Source organism: Etheostoma spectabile, chromosome 19 (assembly GCF_008692095.1).
Source record: "Etheostoma spectabile isolate EspeVRDwgs_2016 chromosome 19, UIUC_Espe_1.0, whole genome shotgun sequence".
Classification (NCBI taxonomy): domain Eukaryota; kingdom Metazoa; phylum Chordata; class Actinopteri; order Perciformes; family Percidae; genus Etheostoma; species Etheostoma spectabile.
Genome location: NC_045751.1, coordinates 9,741,446 through 9,763,638, shown reverse-complemented (window position 1 = coordinate 9,763,638; position 22,193 = coordinate 9,741,446). Strand labels below are relative to the sequence as shown.

The following is a 22,193-nucleotide window of genomic DNA, read 5'->3' as shown; positions in this document are numbered from 1 at the left end:
TGTATGCTCCGAGGCATTATTTTTTCTTTCACAACAATAAATCAACAATGGCGATGACATAAAAACAAGATTCAGTTTATCCACACGTTTTAAGTCATTCCCTGCAGAAGTTGCTTTGTCTTCTAAAGTCAGACCTCCAGAGCCACAGCTACCAAACACTGATTCATTTTCACAAACGATCCTATCTGGGGAGTTAATCTATTTAATTTGACATTATTGTCAGAAAACTTTGATATTGAGGCCATTCATTCTAATAAAACCAAATAATGCTTGGAGGCATCTGGCTGTGAAACACCATGAACTGGTCTTCCCCCCTGATATCCCACTTTAATTAATCAGAGCTTTTAAATATAACCGCAACTTGCATATTATTTTCTCGTTATCCGTTATTCAAATTTTAGTTTTTGTGATTATTCAATAATAGTTTTGCTTATAAAATGTCACAAAATGCCCAAGTCAAGCGCACAATTGTGCGGCAAGGAGTCTCTCATTCAAAACAATGTCAGAAGACGCATTTTGGTGATGTCGTGTAGTATCGTGGAATGATGGGAGTTCTTTTCTAGACCATTGCTGTCGCTGCAGTCAGCCTATTCCGTTTAGTCTTCGTTCAATTTTCTTTTGTGAGGTTTTTACTGTGAGCCAAATTATTTCCAAAACAAATTGACTATAATAAAGCCGTTTCACTTTTAAAAATCTTTTCTAATGTATCCAGCGGAGAACGAGCATCCAGGAGGGGCTGCCAGCTGGGCAGTTTACTGAGCTTGTTTCTCTGATTGTTTCAGATCCAGATGTCCGATGACTAAAATCATTCATCTGGTTAAAATACAGTAGGTAAAAACAACTGATATCAAAACAGGGTGTCATAAAAATGTGGCAACATTCATGGCAGCTTCTGGCAAAAAAACAACAACACAGACACAAGGCAAAGGCCAGCCAGTCGCCTGTGTTTCCATTTACTACTTTCATGGCTCAGGATCAGTCTGGTCGAGGCGCTGAAACATTCATGAATTCCTTGAGAGGCTGTAGCTGTGCCAGACCAAAGACTTCAAAGCCAAGAAGAATATCTTATGCTATCTATCCTTGTTTTGCCCAGAAGGTTTCATGCAGCACTAACTCAATGACTTTGTTTCAATGAAACCATCCTTGAGGCTCGGTTTTTAAGATGCATGCTGATCTGTTGCATATCGTCACCTAAAACATAAAAAATACCTCCATAACCTCAATGAGGTACAATAACATCAGCATCTTCTATATGCGCCCTTCATCACAAAGAACACCAGGTTATGTTCTTCTTTTCAAGTTCATGTGTATTTTAATAGGAGCAATTCATTTGGGCAGAGAATGGAATGTAAGAGATTGTTGGTGTAAAGATTAGCCAGTGAAAAGCATCCTTAATGAAGTACCCAATTACTCCATATGTGAACCCTTACTTTTGTTTTATTTGTTTAGTACCTGTGATGTCGAGCGGCAAGTGACCCAGCGTGCGTCTCCCGAGCTGCCAGCGTGGTTTGTCTGCGACAGGCGGTCCGGTGGTGCCAGAAGTGGCGGTGCTGCTGCTGCTGTTGTTACTGCTCCAGCCCAGGGGGGGGCGATCTGAGCCGCAGGGCGACGGGGACGGGGAGGGAGACGCGTCGGTCACGGACCTCAGTCCAAACACAGAGGAGGCTGTTTCATCGTCGTAGAGCTGTTTGGACGCCGGCTAGTGGAAGAAGAGAGGGAGTGTGACACACGGTGGTGGTAGTTGTTTTACAGATAGGCTTAAACCTGCATGCAATGATTCTTTTTGGCCCCTCGGGTCAGAGCAACAAACTGTAAATACAACATTGATATAAACACAATTTTAACAGCCGATGTGTGATGCAGAAAAGTGGAAATGAGGTCCTTGTTACAAGGCAAGTGCAGTGTTTTGCTCTGTTTTGGTCTCCACCATCTTCTGAGGGAAATAGCTGGCTATTTAGCATGCTACGTTCACCAGATAGTCGCTAACTTTGTTGCTAACTTTGAAATATGCTAAAACACTTTGTAGAGTTACTTAGAGTGCAGTGATAATTCTCTGTGCGTGTGGCGCAGCACATTCGAGTGAGCCGTGCAGTAAATTTTTCATTTTTTTTATGTTAAAACATTAATGGGTGTAGCTTTGAAAAAGAACTTTGGCGAGTGAGCTTTAATGTTTCAAATTCATAAAATCACATTGTTACCTCCGCCTATGAGGAAGGATTAGGAAAAACTGGGCCATGGAAGAACCCATTCAATTTTGAAGCAGGTACACAAACTATTTTTCCCTTTTTTTATAATTTTTCAACATGAGATAGAGCATTAGGCATTGGCGGAGTTTTGCGCTCTCAGAGTGCCCTTTTAGTTTCTTTTTGTATATAATAACAATGACAGTTAGATTAATGAGACTCAGGGCTCAGTCTGGTCGTGGCTTACAAGAAAATCCTTTTTGGAAAATCCTAATTCCTTAAAAAACACAAAATCACAATTATTTCTAGTCAGTTTTCTCACAGTGATACCTCAGATTCATTTTTCTTGTACAAAACAACATTTCAAACTTCTTTCAAACTATTATACTTCAGTTTTTTCAAAAATTAGACATTACATATTTTTTTCTCTTTAAATTGGTGTTCAAACCCGCCCAAAAAACCTAAATAAACTCTAAATTCAGTAAAAGCAAAAGTCAATACAACATAGGAGGCGAGGCAGCCTGACGGAGGTCATCTACTCTACCATCTACTCCCACCAAAATAAACTGTGTTGTCCTCTTTAAGCTGCTGCCATGCCAGTGGGAGGAAGGATCAGCAAAGTAGATAAGAAGTGAGGAGAGAAGGGACAAAAAAAGTTGAAAAAACTAATAATTAAAGACATGTCTCATTTTCACCTGTGTTGTAGTTAAAAGGAGAGAATAATGGTGATTTATATTTCTAGAGTTAATGCAGGCGAGCAGAAAACATAGCAAAGAACTAGAAGAAGAGGAAGTGAAGGGAAAAAGCTGTGTATATCGGATTAGCCGGCAGGGACAGAGTTTGAGTTGCGGAGACATTTCTGGTTCAGTCCCTTGTGTCAATGGGAAGGTGTACTCCCAGCTGGCAGGGGACTGTCATCTACCTGATACTGAATCTTAGGTATCAACCATCGCTGCCAAAGAGCCCTTAAGCAAGGCAAGCCAAACTGCTTCTGGGCTGCTGCTGCAATGCAGGAAACACCACAGTCTCTCCTCGCTGATGAAAAACATGTGAGAAACCACCTGTATGTACCTTAGGAATTAAAATCCGAGCTAATCTTCCGAAGTCTAATTGAAATTAGCCCAATAAGAGAGAAAGGCATTAACTTAACAGGCATTGACTTGCTAGAGGTGCAGAGAGTCAATATGCAAGAAATGTGCAGCCATCTTGCAGTAAAATCACTGTGGGAGTCCATCAAGCTGCTATAACTACACAGTTAGGGGAAATAGCCTGAGGACTATTAACAGCAAAAGCATAGAAGGAAAGAGTAGAAATAGTGAAGAACTCACTGCAGAGCGTCTGTTTCATCCATGTGTTCAGTGTTTATCCTTTGTAGATACTTTATGATATAACATCAAATCAATTAGATCATTATTGCTAAAGTCCTTAAAGAGACAGTTAAATTGGGATTGTATGAGGTCATTATCCATGAAAGTGTATGAGCTACTGTAGACGGCCGTCGGCACACCAACAGTTTGGAGACACACTCGGCAGGTTTCCATAAATATATGCCAAATCGTTTTGTGTCTTCTAGATGGGAATGTCACTAATATGTGATCAGAAATTGAAATAGCAAATGACACCAGTGCTATTTGTCAGTCAGCTCATTGAAACATAGGGGATATTACCGACTGATTTCCAAATGTAAGATATGTTTTTTAAAGCCCATGTTGCAGGTTAACCACCACTGTTGATTATTGGGTACAAAAAGCACTCAAGATATGTATATCACTTTTAAAAATGTCTCCAAATAGTGTTAAATAGTTGGGATCTTTTGAAGTGCGGCTGTATGAGGTACTGAGTACCGACACAGAAGCTAAGCAATGTACTGCTAAACGGATTTTAGTCACCTAAAATAGTTTAAATCAGTTTAAGTGTATGATATACTTAGAATATTTTCACCGCTTTACCTTGCTGTCAGATCAGCCTTTCTGAAGGGGAACTGAAGCTGTTATGCTTCATAGCCACCAGACTCCTTTGACAAAAAAACATAATTTTACCTCACAGAACAAGCGAGTTGCTGGTCTACCTCTGCCTCGACCCATTAGTTTCTTCGTGTTATTGTTGTGTCTTTGGTGTTTTAAAGGGTTAGTTTGTATTCACCAAAGTCCCACAATAACACCAACTAACTAATCTAATGGAGTCTGGTTGCTTTGAATGGAGCATTGATGAATGTAGCAGTCGTGAAGGGCTGTCTGACGGCAAGATAAAACTGTGAAAATATTCTAAATATAGCGTACGCTAAACCGATATGGATTTTTATAGGTGGCCAAAATAGGTTTAGCTGCTGCCCCAGTCAACAGCAGTACATTGCTTAGCTTCTGAGTCGGTACTTAGTACCTTATAAAACCCAAATTCAACTGTCAACCACTATCCTTTGAAAAAAAAAAAATCTTACATCTGGAAATTAGTCAGTAACCTCTCCCCTGTGTTTCAATGAGCATGAGTTGACTGACAGAAAGCACTGATGTAATTTGCTACTTCAATTTCTGATCAAGTATTAGTGATGTTTCCACTAGAAGACACTAAATGATTTGGCATTTGTTTATGGAATCCTGCTGAGAGTGTGAAAAGGATGATGACTAATTCTGACAAATCTAACAGAGGGGGTTGGGAAACTGTACAATAGTTGTTGGATAATTCTGCTTTAGTCTTTTATATAAAAGAGATGATAACAAAAAAGCAACGAGACATTTTGTCACAACATGAATTTTAGCTGAAACAGTATACGTGACACTGGAATAGTAATTATCCACTGGGGAGAAGAAGAATGATACTTCATTGTGTTAGTGATTAAAGGCTGAAACTCCAGTACTACACTGTATGTACTGCACACCGGGGGCAGAATAAACACCTGGCAAGGCTACTTCGTCAGCAACAACATGTGTATCTGTTTACAGTGCAGCCAAACATGTCGCCAGACACCATCAGTGGTGGAAGAAGTATTTAGATTATTTACTTAAAGCCCCTATATTCTGCTCATTTTCAGGCTTATGATTGTAATTTGAGGTTGTACCAGAATAAGTTTACGTGGTTTCATTTTCAAAAAAATCACCATATTTTTGTTGTAGGGCACATTGCTGCAGATCCTGTTTTCACCCTGTGTGTTTAGGTCTCTGTTTTACCTACAGAGTGAGACATCTCACTTCTATACTATCTTTGTTGGGAGTTGCACATGAGCAATAGCTAGGTAAGATCACATCAGCTAGATAACTCTTTCTCCAACTTTGGTCAGCACAAGGCAGGATTAGCTGGGAGACTTCTTCTAAACGAGGGCCACTTGTGGAATACCTGCAGAACAGGGACAGGAAGTAGTTCTTTTTGAGACTATTGAGAACTAGTGTGTGTTGTAGCAGTGTTTTGTCATTTAGAACGAGCTAGCATGCTAGCGCTAGCAAGCTACGGTTAGCCACCTCGTCTCGGCTAGTGACGTAGAAAGCCCTCCAGATTCTGAACAGCTCACCCGGAGACTCAAGGCAGAGGACATTCAGAAACTTGTATCTCACTCAAAACAGCATGGATAGTTCTTTTTCAAGTTTGTATGTGTGGAAGCACCAGAGACACAAAATCCCAGAAAAAGGGATTTTTTTTCATAATATTCATATATTTTTTTGCTTGTGTTGTTTGTGTGTATACCAGGAAGATGAAGTCAGGTCTCTTGTTGTTGAGGGAGACGGGAGATCGGCTGAGGGAGGTGGATGCGTCGTCGGAGCTCTGCGAGGATGGATGTCGGAAAGTCTGACCGGTCAGCTTGGTGTCGTACAACTGCTCCTCAAAGTCTGCACACACACACACAGGCACAAACAAAAAGAAGGAAAAAAAAAGCCTATATGTTAGGGTCAACTTTCTGCAGCATAGAAACAACACATGCACACAAGAATACAGTAAAAATACACTGAGACACACACACACACACACACACACACACAAACTCACACACTAGGTCTCCTATTTGCATGGCCGGGAGCAGAGATCTAGACTGCTGCTTTGCATCACCCTGCAGTTTCCCTCCTGCGTCTCCCACTGCAACTGCTGGGAAACCTTAAAGGACTCCTTAAGTTGGTTTTTAATCCTCGCATGGGTGCAGGGCTTTCTCATCTTTCATTCGTTCCTTCTCTTTCGCCAATTCTTTTTCTTTTTTTGTGATTGTGCTGCTGTCCGTCTCGTCCGTCTTTTTATCGCCTCGTCTTAGACTTTTCCTCTCACACTTCCTCTTGATATCTGACTGTTTCTCTCTCTCTCTCTCTCTGGCAGCTTAGGAGACTCTCCCTCAGGCCATTGTAAACAGATTCCTAACCCCCACCTCTCCCCTTCTTTCTCCCCATGCACACACACACACACACACACCACACACACACACACACACACACACACACACACCACACACACTCCCCCTCACAACCCCTCAGCCAATCCTTTACCCCCAAACACACTCCCGACCCACTCCCCACTCATCCTTAAAGCCGTCTATCTCACACACACACACACACACACACACACACACACACACACACACACACACAAAAACACACAAACACACACACACACACACACACACACACACACACACACAGACAGCTTCAGTGGAACAGCAGCGTCAGTGAGGTACAGAGTTTTGCGTTGAACTTGCTCTCTGAGACAATACGGATTCCTAGCTGGTGGCATTTTAGTTGCCTAGCGATAAAGGTGTGTGTGTGGGGGGGGGGGGAGGCGCATCTCCCCACCCACCAAAGAGTGAGTAAAAGTAACGTTTGTGTATTGATATTGGGAAATGTAGTCTTGTAGCAGCACCAGAAAACAAAAATCTGAAGTGTTAAATTTAGCAGTCAAGCTTCAATCAATAAATTAATAAAAATAATCAAATTTCATTGTGGCGCAAAACTGAAAAACGTATCAGTAAAAAACAATTCATTTATTTTTCTCCACTCTGACAAACCAAGTAGATCTTAAACAATTTGTCACTTAGATAAAAGTAATGGGCGACAATATTTAATATATAAAAAAAGTCATTTCTAAGCATAAAATCCCCAAAAATGACATTTCTAAATGTGAACCTTTGCCCATTGCTTTAGTTATCTATGATAATAAACACTGTACTTTTGGGGGTTTGGATTGTCGTTTGCACAAATCAAGAAACTAAAAGTTGTCCCATTGGGCTTAGGGAAACAATGGTGGACACGTTAACATTTTAGAGACTAAATTAGAGAATTACAGAATTAATCTGTGAAAGATTCAATCTTGAAAATAATCTATATGTGCAGCTCAAATACCAGAGTAAAGAGATTAGATTAGTAACATGAATACACTTAACAAGAGAGAGCTACGGAAATATACATTGGCATTGAGAATCGAGTTAATTCATTTCTCATAAAAGTCTGATTAAAAAATGTCACTTTTGAACAGAACTGGACTTGGTGGTGAACAAAGTGGAGCATTTAGCAGCTATAAAGAGACACGTTTCTCTCAGGAGGCAAAAAAACGTTCTAGAAACATGACTCAGAATAAATGTTAATGTTGCTCTGCATCTGCTAGATGAGTACATAGGCGACAGTTTGTCAGAACAACTTCATACAGTAACAGTTTGTCAACGTTAAAGCTTGTCCCGCTGTCACCCAAAGAAGCCGAAAAACATCAATCGATGCTGCTTTAAATCATGTAAATGTATTTCTGTTAAAAAAATGGAGGACAAAGTGACACAGATTGTCATTTTCGTCAGTCTTATTGGTCAATTTGGTAGACTAAATGAGACCTGCGGAATTATCTTCTGGCAGTATCCATATGGTAAAGCACTTCAATTTACAGGGTGCATGCATCTGCTTCTAAACTGTTTGAGCTGTAATGGGCTTTAAATTCTGCCGCACTGCCTCCACGCCTGCCTGGTAAACAATGTTGGTAGTTTACAGAAACTTTGGCAGGTGTCAGATTTAAGCGAGTGCAGGCAACGTGGGAGTGTTTTGGAGTCATGAATAGAAATTAATATACAGCAGCACCACCGCAAAATACAAAAAGATAATGATGTGTTTTCATACGAGGGCAGGCAGTCCACCCACCCACACATGTGCACTTTTTTTTTTTTTTTTTTTAAATGGCATTTGTAATCATCGCTGTTGACATCTTTCCTCTGCTGAGCCAAAAAGTGCCAGCAGCCTGAAAACATCTAAAGGAAGTGTATTTTGCCTCTAAACTTCAGATGAAACACAAGACGGACTCTGCATTAAAAAAAACTTTCCCAATCTTCAGCATGGATTACGATGATGTCAGTTGACTTTTTTTTCAGCCCAGCCACTGTGCATTTCAAAGGTTATTCAATTGAGTTTGAAAGGGTTTAATAAACTCAGCGATGGTACAGTAGACATTTCACAGTGTATATAATCCTTCAATTGAAGGTAAAGCATGACAATAACAAACTAGAGCAAAAAGGTTTTCCCAAAACGATGAACGCTCGTTTTTTTCTGTCCCTCGGGGGACACTGAGTCAAATTTTCCGCCACACATGTTGACAGTTACGTTTTAGTCTCTTCTGTTTATGTGGGAAAAAACACAAACAGCATGTAAGAGAAAATGAGGGACAGAAAAAGAAAGGAAGAGAGAGGATAAGACAAAAATCCGGCTGCTTGGTTTGTCCCGACGCTGAAGAAGCTCTGATGGTTTGGAGCTCTTACATTTAGGTTTAAGGCACAACAAGGCACAGGATCTGACCAGCATCAGGTCTGCTTTCAGCCTGGATTTCCTACGCAAACTCCGAGCAGTTTAATCTGATCAACTCTTAACATGACTTTTGGGAAATGCTCTTATTCACTCTTGTGCCGAGACTAGGATGAGAAGATCAGTGTTATGTCTGTAAGCTTAATATATACGGCTACAGGCAGACGCTGGTTAGCTTAACTTCATTTAACATCAAGACTGGGGGAACCAACTAGCCTGGCTCAATCTGCTAAGGTGATAAAAAAAAAAAAACTTTTGTCACAAGCTCGCAAACAAAATGATGTTCTTTGTGGCTTTATTAGTGATCTCTAAGCATTAGTAAATGATGTATTAACCAATAAAGCCATTATTGACAGCTTATGTACCCTTAACTTAAAGTGGAACCCAAAAGGTTAAGGATTACAGCCTTAACTAAATTAATGTGCAGTTACGTAACACCTCTCTGATATTACCGCAAAACTAGTTTATCATCGTTGGATTTAATTCACAAGTAACGTTTTCCTTGTCCAAGGCAATTTTTGCATCAAATCTCTCCCTTTGAAACAAAACACTTATGTTTGGACATAAACATTAATGATGGCATGATGAACTGAGAACTTGTTTGTTCACTGCATTTGCCAATTCCTCAGGAAGCTATTAGGTGTTCTTTGTAAGAGCCTGCTTTAAGAAAACACCTCCCTGGCTATTTGTAGTCAAAGAAGCATATTACACACCCGGCGCTCATGATAGAGAACTGTCTATTTTGCAGTGTTAAAAATAATTGATTAAAAACTGCCTGACTGCTGCATGCAAAACAGCAGAATCAGCCGGTTGGTAAACGGTGAGCAGAAGCCAAAACTGGTCTCATCCAGGCTGCAGAGGCCCAATGAAGTGAAGCGTCAGCGCGAGTGTCCAGGGGGTGAAGAAGAAGAAGAGTATGAGGAGGAGGTGGAGGAAGTGAAGGAGAAGCAGATGGCACACTGCGGGGTGAGGGAGAGGAGGAAAAAGGGAAGAAAGCAGAGGAAACTTTTCAAGAAGCAGAGGAAGAAAGACAAGGTCCATGAAATAAGAGGTAGAAAGTAAAAAAGGGACAAACTGTGGAGTTGAGTAGGTCAGAGAAAGTGAGATATTAACAGACAGCAATAAGAGGACACTGTAGGATGGAGCAGCAAAGGATGCAGAAAAGGCAGTAGAAGAAGAAGATGTGGGTGGAGAAGAAGAGGTGTGGGACTACAAGACGGTAAAGACGAGGCAGTCGAAGAAGAAATATTGGGAGAAAAGCAACAGAAGAATCAGAAGAAAAGGTTCAGATGAGAAAGTAGGTGTAGAAAAAGAAGAGGGTGGAAGAGGAGGAAGAAGGGAATATACACAACATGACGCCAATGAGGCCCAAGCTGCCAGCAGCGCTAACAGGGTAGGAGATGTTCACAGGGTTGGTTTTGGACTGAAAAGTTGTGATTTCATTTTTACTTCATTACTTTTCAGACACAGATTTTGTACTTTTTACTTACTATCTTGATTGAAAGCTATACTCATTACTGTGCAGACTAAGCCTGTACATACAAAACATATGATCAGCTTATTTTTAAAAAATGTGATGCATTGTGTGTTATACATTGAAAAACCAAGGGTTCATAGTTGAAACTGAATTGACTACATGTGCATCATTACTAGCTATGCTACTTGTTGAGTACTTTTAGTTTTAACACTATGAGAAGTGATAACACTCTCAATACTTTTACTCAAGTAACATGTTGAATGAAGTACTTTTACACTCTGGTATTGCAACTTTTACTCACGTTAAGGATCTGGATTCTTTCACCACTGCCAAGTTACTTACTCAGCCGCCTGCAGAATCTCCCTGGTAGCAGGTTAAATTACACTTGGTTCTCCAGTTAAAGTTAAAATGTCCAAACAAACGCTGTGGATCTGTTGCTGACCGGCATTAGGGTTGAGTCCTAAAAGCACCAACACTAAAACGGAAGGATAGGGAAGGTAAACAGTTGTAGATCCATGCTTCAGATAGTAACCAGGCTCCACTGAGTGCATGAATGCAGGGTACTGTGGTGGGAAAATGAGGGAGGGGGAGAAAGGGATGCTATTGGTGTGCGGGGTGTAAAGGTATGCCGGTCACTCCCACTAATGCACGCACACTCACGCATGCACTCACACACACACACACGCACACACACGCACACACACGCACACACACGCACACAGAGCAGTTAAGCCCGACCTACCCTACCCCCTTCCTCTTTCCAGACAAGCAGGCCAAGCACTCATGCATCACTAACCTGTATATTGTGTGTGTTTGTGTGTAGGTTTGCATGTGTATCACTCATTTAGGTGTTTAGGTGGATATGCTGTGAGTGCACAAATGTGTGTGTGCCTGTGTTGTGCCCCAAAATGCGCTCACTCATTTTAAATGTCATGTCTATGTGCATGAATCTGCATCTTTGTGAACTTTGTGTGCGTGTGCGTATGCGTGTGCGTGTGCGTGTGCGTGTGCGTGTGTGTGTGTGTGTACAGTACACCCATTTACAGATTGACCCAACCATCCTTGACAATATGCACCCCGGTCGTGTCAAATTTGGGTCACCCTTTCTTCTCCCTTCCATGAAAACGAAGGGGGAAGACGGAAATTAACAATGCCCCTCTTTCACCGCAGCCAGAGCGTTTTGTTTGTCTGTGTACACTGCGTGCACGCCATAGATGCATGTGTGTGTTCAAGTGCACCCATGTGCATGTCATGTCTTCGTCCTTGTGATTTAACATGCACAACTGATCAATCCATTACAGGGAAGAGGGGCTGGTGTGTACCGTGAAAGTGGATGGTGGTGACCCAGAAGGACAGATTTGGCGGTTAGCGGCCTAGTTTATGTTGTTCATGAGAAACCGCAAGAAGGCTTTCTGATCCAATTATTGGGCTTTCTTGGTTGGCACAAACTTTAGCTTAAATACTTATTAGTTATCAGAGGTATATTTTTGGATGACTACCTGACAGAGTGATGACAGTTCTAAAGGGGGTTCTAAGTCTGTTTCTGTTGGCCTACTATTGTCTTTTCCCTTGTCCCCCTGTACTTGTATAAAGCATCCTTGGGTTTTATGAAATGCACTATATGAATCTATGTTATTACTATGTTGGTTGCTACAACAAACTCCTAATGCTTTGGTTCGTGGCAGTGATACCTGGTTTAGCTCACAAGACATGCAAAGTAGGCTAAGTTACCGCATGCAACAATGTCTCTGTAACATATTCTCTTATTGTAAATGAATGATTTTCTGTCTGAGCAAAACATTCATGGCAACTATATGATCTCCCGGTAACACTAACTAGTGGACCTTTACGACAGCAGGTGTGGTAAAAACACTGCTGCTTTTGTCTAAAGAGGCCGCTGAAACCAACACAAACTGAAAGTAACTTATAGCCACTGTAAGGTGAACCAAAGACACACAGCACGTAGTATCTTTTACCTATGATCAGCTACTCAATTTAGAGATTTAAGTCTGTAATTTGGTCTTTTTTACATTCAGCTCTCCGAGCTTTGGATAAGAGGTTGACGCATCTTAGAATAAGTAAATTATCTGTTTTATCCATAGACAGTAGACGAAATGGACAATGGGACGCCGCACATTTCCACGGAGACGAGTGAAGACTATTAGAAGCCCTTTTCCAGTGAGTGCTGAGTGTTACTGCGCAGCCTTAAACTGAGCTTTGATGTGAGCAACCTGTCTGAAAGTCGTAAGTCTTCTGGTAGCTGTGCCAAGAGAAATCTCAGTCATTCCGAATCTTGCAGAGACGGAGTGCGTAGGTATATGTAACAAAATAGCATAGACTAATTATTGCTAACTAAAATGCTAGTTAACGTTCGTAAGTAAACCTTAACAGCTGATGTGAGTCAAAACAGCCTGCGAGTTTATCCTGTACTGTTCGGTAATTCCTCTCAGTCGCGTGGTTATAATACAACCGTTTTTACAAAAGCGTCTGCTATAGATCTGCAACTTGAGATATAAGGTAAGGAAGGCTTGTAAACATTGTCGTGTTTTTTTAGAAATAAACAATGTACAAATAGAGTCTTTAAACGCTTCAGATGTAAAGTTATTCGCTGTCAAAGTGGCGCCAAAATGAATGGCAGTCAATGGAAGGCTAACGGCGTCTTTAAGGACGCTCGCTTACCCCCTTGGTTTTATCCCATCCTTTTTTTTTGCTTTGTTCTATGACTTCTGTCCTTAACCGCTCAGGACTGTATTCAAATCATCTCTACCCCTGCACAACCTCTGAGCACTTTGCTTAAGGACACTTCAATCCCACTTTCTCCTTCCCATCATGAGCCCTGTAGTCTAGCATTGCCAGACCTTCCTCCACAGAGCTGTGGTGGAGGGTCTGGCTAGTCCACACAGCATTCCGGGATGGAAGAAAAACATGCTCTGGTGTCTGTGTAAAATAGCCTCGAGAAGGAACTTGTTTTGGTGGAATGTGTTGTTTTCAACAGAAAACTCAGATTTCACGTATTCTAGCTAGCTGTCTGGATTTACCCTGCAGCGACAAATCGACCAGAGTTTAAAATTCCAACACAAAGAAAGCGAAAGATAACGGACATCCAGCCAAAAAGAGAGACATCCGACGGGATATCCGACGGAATTCCCAGCGGCTCCAGATTCATCCCAGAAGTGGAGCGTCATGGATATAGACTATAAGCCCTGTAACGAACCTCTAAACCGATCCAAAGTGTTTTTTTAGACATGAGTTTGCTCCTCTTATCGTCAGGCAACTGTCAACTTAGCCCTGTATGACTGGCACCAGGTTTATATAAATGCAATGTCCCCAGATCATGAAAAAACATCTGTAGAAGACCCCTGAGGAAAGAAACAAGACAGACAAGTTTGTCATGGCTGATTACAGCGATGTCACTCCAACCAAAAGCTCCACAGAGAAGGAATTGGAAAAAGAAAAAGAGAGTGACAGTTTGGCCAAACTGGCTCATTTCCTGGAGCAAAGAAAATGCCATGTTTGTGGTTCAAAAACAAACAGACCAGATTATAAAGATCATTTGGTAAAATAATTTCAAACAATCTATAAATCCTCTAAAAAGGGCTCCCTTCGCTGTCAAAGGTACTGCTCCGGGCTGACAACAAGGACTCGTTTTAGCTCTCTGTTCACGAGCCAATTTTGTCAAAAATGCTAAACGCCTGCCTTAATTAAATGCTGTATTAACGAACCATTTGCATACAATTATGTTAAAATGCATTGATATTTGTCATGTTGAGTCAGTCAGGGACTTAATCCATATATTAAAAGGTCCCATGACATGGTTATTTTTGGATGCTTTTATGTAGACCTTGGTGGTCCCCTAATAACATATCTGAAGTCTCTTTCCCAAAATTCAGCCTTGGTGCAGAATTCCAGCCACTAGAGCCAGTCTTAAAATGAGCTTTCCTTAGTATGCACCATTTCTGAGTCTGTAGCTTTTGAGGAGGAGAGAGGGGGTGTGGCCTTGACCAACTGCCACTTTGCTCACTTGAAAGCCACGATGTCTCTCTCTCATGTGTAGGCCAAATTCTCTGGGTGGGCAAAGCAGAGAAAGGAGAGGTAACCTTTCCCCTTATGACCTCATAAGGGGCAAGATTCCAGATCGGCGAAATTTTCATACCATGGAACCTTTAAGAATTTTTTAAACAGCATACCTATAAGCAACTTCAATCAAAACCAAACAATTTCTATAGCTTGAAAACCTGATGCTCAAATGATATGTATATTATACAAGAAATGGTTCAACATCAGTAAATAATTGATGAAAGTGGAATTCTTATTTTCAAAGTGAAATGTTAACTAGGAACAACATTATGCATTCTGGGACATGTGAATAACTTTTTCTCCTGAATCAGCATTCTCCACCTGTTATTTAATGTGTATTGACCAAAGCAAACCCTTATCAGCCCGTGTAGATAACAGCTTACATTGACTCAGACCTTCCCCGACACAATTACAGGGCTGCTGTGACATTTTATAGTAAGTGCAGACGGGGACCATTTATCGGACATTTTGCGTCCCAACCGACATTGACTCAGACCTCCTTTGACAAAATTAAAGTGTTACTCTGACATTTTAAAGTTGGGGTGGTTATAGCACATCATCTTGCTTTGTCCACTGTGAGGAAAGGTTGCAGCTTTGGCGCTAGTGAGGAGAGTTCTGCGGCATTAGATAAGATATAAAAGATGAAAAGAAGCTTACTGATGCAGAAAAAAAAGGTTATACAGTGCGCAATATTTATGGTCCTGTTGCTAACAGCAGGTGCTGCAGTCTAATTCTGGCCTGGCAGACAGCTAACTCTTCTCTAGCTCTAAGCACTAATGACACCATTGACCTCCACTGAAAAATCTATTACAGCCTGATGAGTCACACAACTTTGTTAGGAGTGTGTGTTAAAGCTAGTATCACAGCATCTACAGCCATATAAACTTACATAATCTTACAGTAAATTATATGGCCCAAAGCATGCAGACACCATAAACGTTTATGCACTTTTAACCTGGGTTAGTTGTATATGATTTAAGCCTGTTAATGCTACAGCATTTAACAGATATTTAAGATATAAGTCCTCCAAAAAAATGACAGAATACAGCGTTTATAACTTTTAGAAAGGCACAGAATCTGACAACCTTGTTTGCTGGATGCTTTGTATGCTTTGTACGGTTTGTATGATATCATATGCAAAGTTCTGCTCATTGTTTTGTGCGTTATCCTACAATTGTATCTTCATTGATCTGACTACATTAATCTAACAAATTTAGTAACTAGTTACTTTACAAATTAAGATTTTTGCACACAAAACACACGTTTGTAAAATATGATGTTTTTAAACTACCCAATAATATACAAGTACAGATGAAATGATAAGACCGTTACAGATTTAGTTGATCCATAAAAACTGTTTTGATTGTTTTAAGTACATTTTCCTGGTGATACTCACATACTTTTACTTAAGTAACATATAGTAACATTTTCAATACAGGACTTTTACTTGTAACAGAGTGTTTTTACAGTGTGTAAAGGATCGGACTACTTACACAGCTGCTTGAATGTAAACAGATGTTGAACATAACCAATGCATTTTTTCTTGGGGGGACAGTCTCTTTAGATGTCATTTGAAGTAAGAAATGTCTCCATATGGCAATGCCCCACAAAGTAGAGCACAAAGCCAGGTCCACAAAAAATAGTTTTGTTGTGGGTAAACTTGTCCGGCCAGCACATAGCCCTAACCTCAACCCCATCCAACATCTTTGGGATGAGCTGGAACCAGGCTTTATCGCCTAACATCATTGGCCGATCTCACTAATGCTGTTATGGCTGACTTGGAACAAATCCATTCAGCCAGGTTCCAACATCTTAGAAAGCCCTCAGAGAAGGCTGAAGGCTATTATAGAGGCAGATTAATGTCTATGGTTAAACAATCCCATACCACACACTTTAGGCTATATAGTGTATCCCAAAAAAAAAAAAACACACTACAACAAGCTTCTCTCTTTAAAACAGGGCTTTTCGAAAATGGATAACACCCATTCACAGTCTTATCTCAGGCCCTTCTGGCTACTGTGTGACCAGCAGCAGTTTAGATAGACAGTTAAGAGCTGTTGGCCAACACTGAGAGTGTCAACGTGTGTGCACATTTACTAGACAGCTTCAAAGTCGCCTGGCGCAGCTTTGAATTATTGGTTGAGTCGTTTTACATGACACTTCAGAGGAGAAAATACAGTAGTAGTGATCAAAACACCCTCCCTAAACACGATGATGTTTAAGTATTTACTAGGATGTATTATATCCTACCTGAACATATATTTAGTGTGTTTTCATTATTCATTTGTAAAGTGAGTCATTCATTTTGAAATATATGTGGCCTGTAGCATGTACTTACACTCAAAATTAAGCCTTAATTTGCCATATACTGTGTCCCAGTTTAAAGAGATGTGTGATCTTTCTCAATCCCATTTTCTTTCCTTCCACCTTACCATCTTCAGTATCGGAAACTCACTGCATGAAACCACAAACAAAGCTTTGGTTTGCTCTGGAAGAACCGTACCCTCATCCTGCTTGTGATGTAAAACAATCTGCCAGTATTCCCCCTAAATGTAAGAATTTGGTTTTAGATGTTAAAGCGCCCAAATTCTGCTCATTTTCAGGTTCATAATTGTATTTTGAGGCTGTACCAGAATAGGTTCACATGGTTTGATTTTCAAAAAACACCATATTTTGGTTTTACTGCACATTGCTGCAGATCCTGTTTCCTCCTGTGTGTTCAGGTCTCCGTTTTAGCTACAGAGTGAGACATCTCACTTGTTTTAGCTACAGAGTGAGACATGTCACTTCTATACTATTTTTGTTGGGAGTCGCACATGCTCAGTAGCTAGGTAAGATCCCATCAGCTAGAGCAGTGATTCCCAAAGTGGGGGTCGGGACCCACAGGGGGGTCGCGAGCCAGAGAGGGGGGGGTTGTATGGGGCGCCGTTTGTAAAGCAGCTCGTGCTGAAAATAACAGCAACATTTTGTCACATTTAGCTTTAAATAATGTTTAAATAACTGGTATGAAATTTTGAGGGTCACTTTCTTGCACATTTACAACAATATTTGTCAACTTGGAAATATTTTAAATAGTTAAATCCAAATATTAAATGTTACACCTAAATGTTAAATGTTAAATCTATATGCTAAATCTAAATCTAAATGTTAAATCTAAATCTAAATGTTAAATCTAAATCTAAATGTTAAATCTAAATCTAAATCTAAATGTTAAATCTAAATATTAAATCTAAATCTAAATGTTAAATCTAAATCTAAATCTAAATGTTAAATCTAAATATTAAAACTAAATCTAAATGTTAAATCTAAATCTAAATCTAAATGTTAAATCTAAATATTAAATCTAAATCTAAATGTTAAATCTAAATTTAAATGTTAAATCTAAATCTAAATCTAAATGTTAAATCTAAATATTAAATCTAAATCTAAAAGTTAAATCTAAATCTAAATGTTAAATCTAAATCTAAATCTAAATGTTAAATCTAAATGTTTCGGGTGAAACTAAATATTTAGCTAATATGCAAATTAATGTCGGTAACCGGAAGTACCAAAATAAAAGCTCGAGGAGGTCAGTGTATGTTTATAGTGTCAAATAACGAATAAAAATCCTCTCATCTGGAGATATGGACTCTTGAACTTGGATAACCGTGAAAATAACTACCTAAAATAATAAACACAGTTGGGGAAAACTGTATTTGAAGAGTACTTTGAGTTTTTAGTGTCACTTTTATGAATGGTGTGGGAATTATAGCCACTATAGCCAGCCACGGGGGGGCTCACTTTGACTGGTCTGTCACGTTCGCTTGCATTAACGTCAGCAAGAGCCTATCCCCGCCCGCCCCCGACAAGGCACTGACAAGACACTGCGAAATGTCCAACGAATCAGCGTTAGCCGAGAACATCGGCAGAGCCGTCCTGGTGGCTGTACAAACTTATTAAACAGCAACAGCGACAGCCTCAGGGCCACCGCAGGCCACCTCGGTAAGCATGTTTTCCAAATCACGGAGCTAGCATTGTCTTGTTGTCAAGGTAGTAGCAAATCTCTACTGGCTAGCTACCGTTAGCTAGTTTAGTTAAGTTAGCCTTGACAACAGGGTTGCTAGCTCCGTGATTTGGAAAACATGCTTACCGAGGTGGCCTGCGGTGGCCCTGAGGCTGTCGCTGTCGCTGTTGAATAAGTTTGTTCAGCCACCAGGACGGCTCTGCCGATGTTCTCGGCTAACGCGGATTCGTTAGACATTACGCAGAGTGACCATGGCCAACAGTACCGTGTCTTGTCGGGGGCGGGCGGGGATAGGCTCTTGCTGACCTTAATGCAAGCGAACGTGACAGACCAGTCAAAGTGAGCCCCCCCGTGGCTGGCTATAGTGGCTATAATTCCCACACCATTCATAAAAGTGACACTAAAAACTCAAAGTACTCTTCAAATACAGTTTTCCCCAACTGTGTTTATTATTTTAGGTAGTTATTTTCACGGTTATCCAAGTTCAAGAGTCCATATCTCCCGATGAGAGGATTTTTATTCGTTATTTGACACTATAAACATACACTGACCTCCTCGAGCTTTTATTTTGGTACTTCCGGTTACCGACATTAATTTGCATATTAGCTAAATATTTAGTTTCACCCGAAACATTTAGATTTAACATTTAGATTTAGATTTAGATTTAACATTTAGATTTAGATTTAACTTTTAGATTTAGATTTAATATTTAGATTTAACATTTAGATTTAGATTTAGATTTAACATTTAGATTTAGATTTAACATTTAGATTTAGATTTAATATTTAGATTTAACATTTAGATTTAGATTTAACATTTAGATTTAGTTTTAATATTTAGATTTAACATTTAGATTTAGATTTAGATTTAACATTTAGATTTAGATTTAACATTTAGATTTAGATTTAACATTTAGATTTAGATTTAACATTTAGATTTAGATTTAGCATATAGATTTAACATTTAACATTTAGGTGTAACATTTAATATTTGGATTTAACTATTTAAAATATTTCCAAGTTGACAAATATTGTTGTAAATGTGCAAGAAAGTGACCCTCAAAATTTCATACCAGTTATTTAAACATTATTTAAAGCTAAATGTGACAAAATGTTGCTGTTATTTTCAGCACGAGCCGCTTTACAAACGGCGCCCCATAGGGTTGCGAGTTGATTTCCAGAAATAAAATAAAAATTTAAAAACGATTAGAAATAGCCTATTTTAGCCATGATTTTAACACAAGATAAAACTAGTGGCTAAATTTAAAATACAACCAAGAAAATAAATAAACAGAGCGCAGCTCTTTTGATTTTCTTTCTTTCCAGTAGCGTCTCCAACCAAGATGGGACTTGCTGTGCTCCAAACATATTGCACATCCATCTCATTAGGTGAGGTTAAGTTCTAATTAAAGTGATGAGTAAATTACTGTAGAATAATGTCATGGCTGTTGTGTTATTTTGTGTTGTCAATATGCTCGTGTTTGGAGACGCCTATAGTGCGTGCGTGGTTGCGTGCAATGTTTATATATACGTTCATAGTGGGGGGGTCGCAAGTCACTTGCACCGTTACTTTGGGGGTCGTGGGCTGAAAGTTTTGGGAACCCCTGAGCTAGAGAACTCCTTCAGTCCAAGGCAGGATTAGCTGGGAGGCTTCTTCTAAACAAGGGCACACTTGTGGAATACCTGCCAAACATGGAAGTAGTTCTTTTGTAGATCATGGTGAACTAGTGTGTGTTGTAGCAGTGTTTTGCCATTGAGAATGAGCTAGCATGCTAGCGCTAGCATGCTAAAGTCAGCCACCTCTACTTGCCGTGGAGATTTTGAACAGCTCACCCGGAGACTAAAGGCAGAAGACATTCAGAAACTTGTATCTCACTCAAATCAGCATGGATAGTTTTTTTTCAAATATGTATGCGTGTGGAAACACCAGAGACACAAAATAATACCCCAAATCCCAGACAAAAGTGATTTTTTCATAATATGGGCACTTTAAAGTCTGAAGTTAAGTGAATTTGTATGGTTAAATTGTATGCTCTGCACAAAGAAGTATCATTTCAACGTGGATCGCTCTGTTTATTATTTGTATGAATCTGTCATGTTTTGTAAGGCCATTTATATTATTTTATGATTGACACTCTAATAAAATACTTTATTATCATCATCCATCCTGGTAAAATGTAGAGTAATAATTGAATGCATCCAAATTATTTTGTTTTGTTTTGTAAAAAATGCTTTATGTAGCCTGTATCCTACCATGACTCAGCCCTTTTTTTAATAACTAAATATAAACATTTTCCTGTCCAACATAACCTTTAATATCTAAGGTTAAATATGTCACATATTAATTAACGTATCAGAAAAATACATTTCTAAATATCATGAAGATTCATCATTACAGATTGAATCTGAAGCTACTAAATCAAACCAAGTAACAGTGTCTTAATTGGGAAGCAGGCCAACACGAGCTGCCAGGAGAGCTTCATAATTCACTCTGGCACACATTGTCTACAACTCCAAAGCAGTTCTACAAAAAGGCCCAGTTTAATGGAAAATGGCATCAGTTAAATGTTAATGTAAGAGCAACACACTTTAAAAAAAAAAACAGACAGTACTTAAACATCAGAATATAACTGATGCATCAAATTAAACATATTGTTTTTGGGGGGATATATCCTCTTTATAATTCAAAAAATGGTGAATGAGAATGTCAGTTTATGTCGAGTGTTGAGGAGGTGGCAAAGTATGAATATCTGAACGTTGCTTAATGGATTGTCCTAAAATTAAAGAGCAAGTACAGTATGTGCAAATAGCCATGGTGCCTGTAATGGATGACACTAGCGAAACAAAGTTCACTAAAAGTATAATATGAATATTTTGCTGTTGATTAATGGAGTACAGAAAAAATACATACAAAATGCTAATCTGGCTGTTGTAATTGCTGCCAGAAACACAGTTAATCTGTCTGCAGAGGAGTAAACCCTTTCATAAAAATGCAGAGAGGAAACAGAGCAGAATCAGGAGGAAAATAATGGTGTGCAAATCTTCCAATTATTAATAGGATTGGGCATCGAGACCTGGTTCCTACTTGGATTCATTTCAAAAATTACAATTTCAATGGAATCTTTTGTTATTGGAATGGTTTGGAAAAGTTTCATTTTCAAATCCGATTTTCGGTTTCAATTTTAACAAGCGCAAATTTTGGTTTCCGTAGCTGCCACCGTATTTCCAGACGCTGGTTGTGTTGCAGCCACGGAGCACAGTGAGCGAGATTGAGAATCGTAGGAACCGAATTGGAATCAGAATTGTTAAACAATGCCCTACCCTAATTACCAACCTGTTTTGAATACAATATATTTGCCTTCAGTGCAGCACAATACTGACTTTTAAAAATATAATATATGACTACAAATAATTAGCATTTGAATATCTTATGTGTGGCTCTTATTTTGGTAAATCTCAGGACAGCACTAAGCTTGGTAAGTGCAAATTTCACTATTTTTCTATAGTGAAATACATGTCATTTTACGTTGCAGAACAAGAGTTGCTGTACTGCCACTGCCTCGATCGGTTAGTTTGTTTGTTATTGAGTGACTTTGGTGTTTTAAAGGGTTAGGAACTAACAAAACTAAAAAATTAACTAACCGACTGAGGCAGCGGCAGACCAGCAACTCCAGTGTTCTTCGAGGTAAACTGACTTTGAAGAGAGCAGAG

The 22,193-nt window shown here is 39.5% G+C and overlaps 1 protein-coding gene across 5 annotated transcripts in view; it reads right to left on the bottom strand.

Annotated features, from left to right (window-relative positions):
- Nucleotides 1–22,193, bottom strand: part of nhsl2 (NHS-like 2) — a 135,957-nt gene that overhangs the window by 19,353 nt on the left and 94,411 nt on the right. For all 5 annotated transcript variants that reach the window (XM_032499380.1, XM_032499382.1, XM_032499381.1 and 2 more), the window contains exons 3-4: nucleotides 5,859–6,001; nucleotides 1,453–1,699 (exon numbers count right to left, since the gene is read on the bottom strand). In XM_032499380.1, the coding sequence (XP_032355271.1) occupies nucleotides 1,453–1,699; nucleotides 5,859–6,001 (390 nt within the window). The remainder of the gene's footprint in view (nucleotides 1–1,452; nucleotides 1,700–5,858; nucleotides 6,002–22,193) is intronic.